We start from the raw sequence: 9,888 nt of genomic DNA, 5'->3' as shown, positions 1-9,888 counted from the left end.
AGTAAAATCTTTTTGTTTATTAAATCTAGATACAAGCTTTATTATCTTTCCAATCTTTAATCAATATTTTAAGCAGGCGCGCCTCGAACAACCCTATTTTACCGCGGGGTGCGAGGACACCGGAAGCGTGTACCAGAGGGATTGGAAGCGACCGCCGCTGAAAATGTTGTGAACGCTTATAAACATTAGACGGATTACAGTTGCATAAGACAAAAAAATTATTAAATAAACAGGTACCAGTCACAACCGTTTCCTTAGTAGAACAACAAATAATTAATATTGGCGTCAGTGTGCTGAACACGAGTCTGTTTTATCCCTCTGTGTTTTGCAACAACAAGAAGAAGTTTCAACTGAAGTTGCCGCGCGCGCCGCCGGTAGCAAAACACACGGGCTTCTTGCGGTTTGTTTGTTTAAACACGACTGACGACGTGAAATTATTATTTTTGCCCCTACCACAGTCTTCAGTGTCCAGACAGGTAACACAGAGGACGTTTCTGGCAGAGTAACTGGGTTCACGATTCGGACAGTCTCACTCACACACACACACACACACACACACAGTCGTGGAAAGTTCTTAAGAAACTGCATTAAATTGGATATTATAGAAACAGTAATTGGGAACATGAACGAAGAGCTCATGATTTGACCGTGCAGTTGATACAGAGTTTCCTGCTGTAAATGTAACATCCCTGTTTGGATGGGGTGTCATTCAAAACACTCACATTTTGCCAGTTTTACAAATGTCCTCCATGACATAAATGGTTTAAATTACATTTTTGACTTTTGTTTGGTTGTGTGTTGTCCCCCTCCCCCATATTCACGCGCTAGACAGGTGCACAACAATTCACTGTCATTGCTCCGACACTGAGTAAGGACTTACTGGAGGAACCTGATTTTTGCAGCCGCCTTGCGGATTCCTGGACGTTGTCTCGCTGAACGCATCTGGCCTTCCTGGGTAACCGGCGGCCCTCGCTCAACGCCTTCTCTGTGGCCGGTGAGCCGCAAAAGGAAGATGAACAGCCTGTCCCCCGAAGTGGCCCTGAACCGCATCACCCCGGAACTGAGGCCTCTCCTTTCCAGCGTGGTGCGTAATGGTCGCGTGGGCCTGGACTCCAGCAGCTGCCTCCGCATCACCGACCTCAAAACGGGGTGAGTCACGGACAGGTGTTCGCAGACCACAGCCTATCTCTGGAGACCCCCCACAAGCCAACTGCATCCCCTCAACTCCCCGCCACAGTTAAAAAGATTGTCCATGGAGCATTCGCTCGGTCAGCGGGTGATCTAGTGGTTAGGTGTGGTACCGGTACCTTACAATCCAAAGTTCTCTGGTCCAATCCTGGTCCCTCTACAGTACCCTTGGTCAACAGTTACCCTGAATTCGGTAAAAATACTCCGATGTATAAAGAGGCGAAATGGAGTAGTGGTTGGAGCTGCCCCCTTGCACTTGTTGAACATGCCAGGTTTGAATCGCACCTTCTGCTGTAGTACCCTTGAATGAGGTACTTACCCCGAAATGATAATATGAAAATGACCTTGCTGTGTAAATGGGTAAATCACTGTATGTAGCTGAATGTTTTAACTTGCTTTGGAGAAAAGTGCTCGAAAACAGAATGAACACTATGTACAAATATAATATTAGTGACAAAGATGTATGTCACTTTGGGTAAAAGCATCAGAAAGAAATCCATCCATCCAATTTTGAAAAACTGGAGCATTCTGAGAACTTGTGAACTCCACACACACTGAGCCAGCATCGAACCCACGTTCTCTCGCACCACCCTGGAACTGTGAGGCAGCAGCGTTACTCGCTGCGCCACAGTGTCACCATGGAAAAAAAATCAATGAAAAAATAAGTATTGTTACTGTCTGTTTGCTGTGACCCATGATATCGGTTGTCTGAGTCCTCTGGCCTTCCTCTCCACAGTGCTCCTTTGTGCCCATTGTACTGTGAGAAGCCATGCAGTCCTTGTGAGGTCACCCACCAACAGACTGTTAAACAGCTTTGCCTCCATTCTCCCAGCAATACGTCTTTCTTTGCTGTCAGTCATTTCTCATGTCCTCGGGGGTCTGCTTTCTGTAGCGCAGGCCTTGAGCTGCATTCTCTGCGGTATTTTTCACATTTACCTTTATTCATGTGGCAGATGCTTTTATCCAAAGCGATATACAACTCAGACTTAACGAAAGTGCAGTTCACAGTAGACAAAGATAGAAACAAGCGCAACATTATGAAAGCACAGCTTGTTTGTCTGATACCACAATGCTGTTGGCTCACGTCTCTCAAATAGCTGCCTGTAGGAGTGACATTCAAAAAACAGAAACATGGGTAATCATAGCAGAATAGTGTTGGACTTGTTTTTGTACCTGTCGGGAGGAAAGGGACTCTGGAAAAGATGGGTTTTGAGACCCCTCCTTAATGCTGGGAGGGATTCGGCAGCTCTGAGGGACAGTGAATGAACAAAATTTTGATTCTGGACTTCTTCCCAGGTGCCCGGAGGTGGTGGAGTGTATAGCTTGAGTGTAGGGATTGATCTCATCCTGTATGTACTGTGCTACAGGGTTTCAGATCGTCCGTAATGTGCTGTTGACATGGTGAGCTTTGTTGTGTTGACAGTGGAAAAACAAAATGAGTTTGATCTCTTTTTACTTAAAGGCAACAAGAAGAATAAACCTCTTGACCGATTAAATTTGTTTCACGATTTACTCAAAATTTGATAAGCCAAACTTAATTTTACCCACATTGAAAAGATGCAATCAGTGGCAGCAAGCATGGAGAATATGACTTAATTTGAAAAGAGCTATTGAAGCAAGATGAAATAATGACATAGTGTGACTCACTGCTGGGGTTAACAAAGATACTGGTGAAGAAAGGAGTGGGCGTCCTTTTTTTGCTAACTGTTGTTAGCTTATCTGCCCGTTGACAGCTAGCTGTCTAGCCATTAGTTGTTTTATGACTCTTGTAAGCAGTGGGCACCTATTTAAGCTGACTAATTAGACAATAAATGTTGGGAAGCAGACGTCATAAGCAACTTGCCAACTGCTCTCAGAAAAGGTGCAACGTGTCAGAAAGCTGAGCATGTGCACAGTGAGGGGAATGCAGGGGGACTGGTACAGGTGCAGCTCTCTTTGTACGCCTGTTATCCTGCATACTGAAGGTGGCACAGTGGCACAGCAGGCAGCGCTGGTGCCTCACAGCTCCTGGAGTGTGAATTCGAAAGCAAGTTGAAATCCTCTGTGGACTTTGCCTTTTTCTGTGTGTTTCTGAGGGGTTCCTACAGGTTCTCCGGTTTCTTCCCACAGTACAGTGATGTGTTTCAGCTGAGTTGGTGACTCTGAATTGCTTATAGTGTGCGTGTGTCACATTACTCTGCTGTATTAATAAGTGAACGATTGTAGCGAGTTTATCCAGTGTTGTACGTTGCCTTGGACAAAGGTGTCGGCTCTGTGCTAGTAAATAAATAATATCACGAACGACACTGAAGTGTGCTGTGCAGGCCAGGCCAGAGCCAGAGTAATATGACAGCGCTGTTTTGTTCTCGCCAGGTGTTAAATAAGCCCTGGCGGTCTTGTCCTCATGATGTAACATATGAAATATGTCGTGTCTTCGGGGGGGGGACTAAGCTGCTGTTCGTTTCTGTTATGGTGCCGGTGACGAAGGCATCTTTGGATCGTAGCTGAGATGTGTGCAGCCTCTGTCATTCGCCATTCCTTTGTCGTTACAGATGTACCACCTTGACACCTGGGCCCTGCTGCGATCGGTTCAAGCTGCACATCCCATATGCTGGAGAGACCCTCAAATGTAAGCGCCAAGTCTCACGCACTCCTTGCCAGCAGGAGCTTCAGTGCTGATCCCCGAAAATGTCATGTTGGAAAAACTGAGTTTCCTCAAATGTCGAGTGTTTTTGTTCCTGTGAAACAGTAGGTCCTGGTTCTCTCCCTTTCACCTTTTCCCCATTTGGATGGATGTCACATGATCCCTGTAGTTGTTCACTTTTAGATAGTGAAGCTCATGTAGGTACATGTCTCTGCCTGAAAGATCTGGTGGGTTTACAGGCCATCGTGCTTTGAAAACATGGATTGTCAGTTTTGTCTATTTAAGGCGTGTTGTGTGTTTTTGTCCTCTGTCGTGTGGTGCAATTGCCAGTCTCAGCAGAGTGACTTGTGGTTTATCTGGATTTATTTGGAAATACACCTTTCATCTAATTCTGCAGTGGTTTTTTTGTCAGAGCTCAGTGAGTAGGTTGTTCAAGTTCATAGGGATGAGGAGGGTGCTTATAGTTTCAGTGCTCATGAGGAGAAGATCACTCTGGCTGCAGCGTAAGACGACATGTTGGCTGCGTCCTTTTCTCGCACAGTTCGGAACGGTATTTGAAGCAGTTGCCTCTATTCGCTATTGTTGCATCAGCCAGAAAAGTGGGCTGCATGCTGTTTTAACTATAACGGCTAAAGGAATCTCCTTATTCTTAACTTGTATGTTTTTTAAATCCTGCCAAAGCCGTTCGGGAGCACGGCGTTCAGAAGCGTTTAGGTCTACTTGCGCTCCTCGCCTCTGGAAACGGAGCTTGCGATGGCCCGACAACAAACAGACCTCTCACATTTCATTTCCACTCGATTTAAATCCGAGCTGTGATGCAACTCTTCAGAAGGGCTTTCTGGAAATATGCCCACGGGCCACAAAGCAGGAAAGTTTGGCGAACACAAATATGTTTTTAAGTAGTTGACAGCTTTGGCTGGGATGGGTTTAATTGGCTGTTCCTGTAATGGCTGTGAGTCACAGGAGGGACGCATACAGAAACATGGCGGTCATCGAGTTCAGCGTAAGGAGTCGCAGGAATTACTGTTAGGATTATAGATTATTTCCTGGTAAGGCAACTAAAACCCCACTCTTCCTGGCACACTTCTTAGCTTTATATAAACTTCAGTTGCGGTGCTTTTTTTAGCATCATTGTGTGTTTCTCAGTGTTTTGTGAAACTAAGGATCTTGGGTAATCTACCAGGACCTGTTTGTTGTCCAGATGAGATGTTGTCACCTGAGCTCACGTTCAGATTTGGCAGGTGTGTGGGAGATGGGCTGACTGGACCATCCCTAGAGGTAGACTGGGGCGAGAGGGGTATGCGAAACTGTGGAGGCAATGTTGTGTCACCACTTTGCTGTGAGTCCTTCTCTCTCTCACGCACGCACGCACGCACGCCCGCACGCACTCACTTTTGTATTTGGGTGAGGAAGCAAGTGTTTAGATGGCAAGGGCACTCTTGAACGGGCTTCTGGGACCGCCTGGACTTTCCACCTTCTTCTGTGGAAAAGTACTGCCTTGTTTTGTTATTTTCCTCCCTCTCTCTCTTATCGCTGAAAAAGAACAAAACAGGGTGAGGTGATAAAAATAGCATTGTGTAACATTTGAACAGCGGAGAGCTCTTGAATTAATATCCTTCCATCGACACGGACCCCGTCACAGAGCATTGAAACAGCCACTGACATCACTGCGCTTCGCCTTTTCAGCGTAGGCCGAGAGCGGCAGAGGAGGTGCAGGGCGCCTCTTTAGCGCAAAGAAAGGGAAGCGTCCGTCCTTTTCCGCGCGCCCTCGTCAGCTCTTCAGTGGGCTCCTGTGAAAAGAGCCTGATATAATGAGCGTGAGAGGGGTGGGGGGGCTGTTTGCCAACTGCTTGCACTGCAGCCCAGGCCCTGCAGGAGCAGGGCGTGAGGGCAGAAGTTGCGTCAACACTGGAGTGCTGCAGCGGAAATAAACAATCTGAGCATCATTCGGTTATTTTGGAGCGCTTAGCCTCACTCTTCACATGTTTTAAAAGTGACTGTCTGGCATTCTGCTTTCACAGCACCGGGGGGACAGTATGGGAGACGCCGCATTGTCATTGGCTCTCATCCCCAGGACAGTTTTGTGTCTGAACCTCAAAGTGGACACGATGTAGCCACATCTTGCACCTGCCGCATAAGTGACCCGCGTTTAGGTCCACCCGATAAGCAAGGGTGAGTCTGATCTGAAAAAGCTACAGCCTCAGGTTCAAGGGGTGGAGGCAGGAAAAATTTCACGTTAAGGAAATGCGTTACGTTCTAAATCCTATCAGCGCAGCTTAAATTAAGCTTTCCTGGAAATGCCGCCTGAACGAAATGTGCGAAATCCAAATGAGCACAAACACATCAAATTGAATACCCAGTGTTGTAAATGCGGTTTAAATGGATGATTCCTGCGGTGCTCCTTTCGTTTAACTCGCTCTCCCTTTGCTTCCCAGCCGTAGTTTGAATTACGATACCTGTTGCCAAATCGAAACGAGACATCTGAGATGGAAGTGCCGCTCCTTAAATTAAAGTGGAGCGCCACCAGTGAAAATAAAGGCCCTTAAATAGCTGCATTAAAGCCTGGTGCCTGATGAAAGTCACACACATGTTTTTTTATACTAAAAGGAGTGTGTGTGTTTATCCATTAAATTAAAAAGTTAATGTGGATTTCCTGCGTTGCCATCTCATATGGTTTATATGAGAACACAAAAGTGCTCCTTTTCAAGATGATTTCAGTGACTGTAGAATCTAATTTAAAATGTTGCTTAAAAATTCATCATAATTAAAGTGTTGTTTACCTCTAGCCCTCATACACAGGGCCATCAGATAGTCTGCTTGTAAGGAATGAAGGTGTTCACAGTTGCTGTTCTATTCCTCCCCTTTTCCTGTGATGGTTCAGTAACTTTCCACTTTAACGCTTTCCTTGTTTTCTTGCATACTCTACTTGATAGTAGTTGTGTCTGCACAGTGTGGTATCCACGTCCTCAGTTTCCCTGCTTGTTTAAGGCCTCCTTGGTTTGTCTTCGTCAGGGGACATCATCTTTAATGCTCGGGACCCAGAGCTGCCTCCGGATTTCATCTTTGGGGAGGATGCGGAGTTCCTGCCTGAGCCCTCAGAGCTTCCGGTGAGTGCTGGGCCCATCTTTACCTTTCTCCTTCTGTTATTAACCTTGCCAGAATGAAGGGTGCTGAATCCTGCAATCTACCTGTTTTGCGGGTCACGCGATGTGAGCATTCAGCACCAACTCCCTGCAAAGGGCACCCTTTGTTCACGGGGCCCCAACTTCCTCCAGAGCGACAGCTGCAGGTGGAGAACGCAGGAAACGTCCCAGTCTGAGTGGACGATGCACCGCCCACAGCTGCGGAGCAGGGTATTTTTTGTCTGCTCCATGTGGCTGCCAGCAGATGTATCGCTTCCCAGAGCTCGACCATTATGAAACCACACGGTAGTTTAGGTTGACTCTACTTCTATGGCCCTCTCTTGATGAGAACCGCTGGAATTTATCATGGATGCAAGAGAACAAGAGATCAGAAGGAACTCGGCCAAACCTCTTCTGTTTCAGTGTCTCTTACAGGGGAATTTTCTTGGGAAAAAAATTTTTTGCAGCTGTCTGTGTGGTAGAGGGTGCACTGATGGTTAAGACACTTGTATACTGAGGTCTTTATGTATAGAGTTTTGTACACTGGAGCAGAGAATTTAAATTCCTTCATTGTGAAATAATCGCTGATTTATTAATTTTCAATAAACGCTTGTCCAGTGCAGGAATGCGAAATGTCCAGAGCCACCTGGAAGAATAGAGTACAAGGTTCTGGACAGGTGGTTTGGGGGTAAGAGAAGCGAAATGGGATGTAACAGTTAGAATTCTGGTTGTTCGGGTCCCTATTTTTAGCCTTAAGCAGCCTAATTATCCTGTAACTGCTCTAGTGAAGAGGAGGAGTCTTCAGTGCCCCCCTCACATGCCTCCCATTACACCTAAATCAACAGACCTTTGCACTGTTTTGACTCTCTCTTGACTTGGTGGCCTTGTGAGATGACTGGTATTGATATGCAGGCATGAGTCAGTCACTATATCTGACCAGGGGGCGATGAACAAGTGTCGGTGAATTGCATAAGCAAAGTGTTTTTATTCCCGCTCTGCCTGGACTCTGCAGAGCGGATGCATTCGAGCAGTAATAGGTCCGCACGAGTGCAGCCGGCAACCAGAAAACTTCAGCAGGAAATAAAACGAGGACCCCCCCCCCAAAGTGCTGGAAGTGCTTTGCTGTTCTGAGCACTGATGGGCTGCGATAAGATAAACTGGTATCTGACTGGCTACCAAAGGGTGGGGTCAACAGGCAGCCCTTGCCGTTGCAGCGCAGACTGACTTCCTGGGAGCGAGAGACTGTGTCACCAAGCAAACAGCTATTGGACCGCTTCCCAAAATGGCTTTCTGCATTGTGCTGGACCTCACCGAACGTGTCAGGGTTGAAAGGGCACTTGTCGTTTCCAGAACTTTCCACCAGGATTTGGGAAATGCTGTGGATGGTTTGTAGGCAGTAAGCCTAACAAAACAGGTCACAAAGGCAGCAGGTGGAGTGGTGCTCAGAGCCACTGTCTTGTAGTTGGAAGACCAAAGTTTTAATGAGCACTCCTGTTGCAATACTCTTGGTCAAGGTACTTGAACTAATATGGTGAAAATTGGATGGATGAATCATTGTAAACTGATTACAATCCTAGCAGTCTAAGTCACTTTGGAGAAAAGTATGAGATAAATGATAAATAATATAGAAGAAAGAAAGAAGGAAATAATATAGAAAGAAAGATTAGTGACCACAGTGTCATATGGAGGAAACGCTGATATTTTCTGCTCCTTGTAGACGAACCCGTGTGTTTTTCTTTCCCTCCGCGAGCAGCTCCCATCAGCCGTTACGCGTGGGAGGAGGGCGACGTTGCGGGGGGGGGGGGGGGGGGTGCGATAACTGGCTGCTACAACAGGTCGCTGAAGGAAAAAAAAATCCTTGAAGCCCTTTGGGCCTTTTGCATATCCACATAAACCCTGATTTGGGACTTGAACGATGCCAATTTGAACAGGATGTTCAGCTGATGAGTTCTGCCATAATTCACACGTGGACTCGGCGACATGCACATGCTTATGAGATCCAGCTGGCACAGAACGTCAGCGCAACACTCCATAGCGTTGCAATTTCCAACGCAAACTTTCAATAAAGTTAGGAAAATGTCGTGAAATGCTTATTAAATCATGTCCTCGCTGTTTAGCTAGCCATTGGGGTGTATATGAATTTCTGTAGGAATTCAGGTTCAAATCCCATGCTTGCTGCGCTGGCCCCCTGCGCTCAGGAAACCTAAAGTGGCCCATGGTTCTTTGGGTGCGTAATGTGTGGTTTCTGAGGTGCCTGCAGACCCGTTAGCTGTAATAGTCAAATTTCGGCATCCTACAAATATTGCGTCGCCCTCCGAAGTCTCCAGGCTACACAGCAAGACAAGGTTGGCAGCTCAAGGTGAGCGGAGGGAGGAAAAGGGTTAAAATGTGCAAAAAGGAATCAACTGGATGAGTGGAATGCTCCCTTCTGGACCGTGTGAACTGCATCAGAGAGCTTGTTGTGAAGTTATGGGCCGCAGCTCGCCAGGCCTGTGCCTCGAAATTCAGACTTGTTACCGAGGTTGTGGAAGTCATAATTATTTCTGCCAGTCGCCAACTCTGGGGCTATTTTTGAGGCCCCAGCGCTGAAAAATTCCCCAGTTGTGTCAGAGTCTGGAAGTTGTTGACTACCACTGGTTGTGTCATAAAAATGCGCTGAAAAGGGGGAAGCACCTCTTGTCGCGGGCCACAACGCCGCACTTGGCAGACGCGCGTGTTTGTTCTGCGGCTTTTCACAGGCCTGCTTTCGTAATCCCTGCTCTGAGTTCACAGGCCCGCCTTTCTTGTGCTGGCCCTCTCTCCGACAAGAGCACTTCTTGGCCCCTTTCCTGCGGACCACGGAGCCGCAGCGTGTTGGAACGGGATTCCCCAGCGTCCTTGACCGATTCATTTCGCATTCAGGCCGGTATCGTTCTGATTTGGTCCGCAAACTGGATGAATAAAGCACCGCAGAGG

At 47.0% G+C, this 9,888-nt stretch overlaps 1 protein-coding gene across 2 annotated transcripts in view; it reads left to right on the top strand.

The window, feature by feature from the left end:
• The first annotated feature begins 125 nt into the window (after positions 1 to 125).
• babam2 (BRISC and BRCA1 A complex member 2) overlaps positions 126 to 9,888 on the top strand; it is a 60,706-nt gene continuing 50,943 nt past the window's right edge. Inside the window, exons 1-4 of one of the 2 annotated variants that reach the window (XM_018732780.2) lie at positions 126 to 233; positions 903 to 1,149; positions 3,720 to 3,796; positions 6,824 to 6,918. In XM_018732780.2, the coding sequence (XP_018588296.1) occupies positions 1,013 to 1,149; positions 3,720 to 3,796; positions 6,824 to 6,918 (309 nt within the window). In that variant the 5' untranslated portion in view covers positions 126 to 233; positions 903 to 1,012. Of the gene's footprint in view, positions 477 to 902; positions 1,150 to 3,719; positions 3,797 to 6,823; positions 6,919 to 9,888 lie in introns of both variants that reach the window. The other variant, XM_018732789.2, reaches the window with a different exon arrangement.

Source organism: Scleropages formosus, chromosome 15 (genome assembly GCF_900964775.1).
Source record: "Scleropages formosus chromosome 15, fSclFor1.1, whole genome shotgun sequence".
Taxonomy (NCBI): domain Eukaryota; kingdom Metazoa; phylum Chordata; class Actinopteri; order Osteoglossiformes; family Osteoglossidae; genus Scleropages; species Scleropages formosus.
The sequence above is the reverse complement of the archived record's forward strand: the minus strand, read 5'-3'. Positions and strand labels throughout refer to the sequence as shown.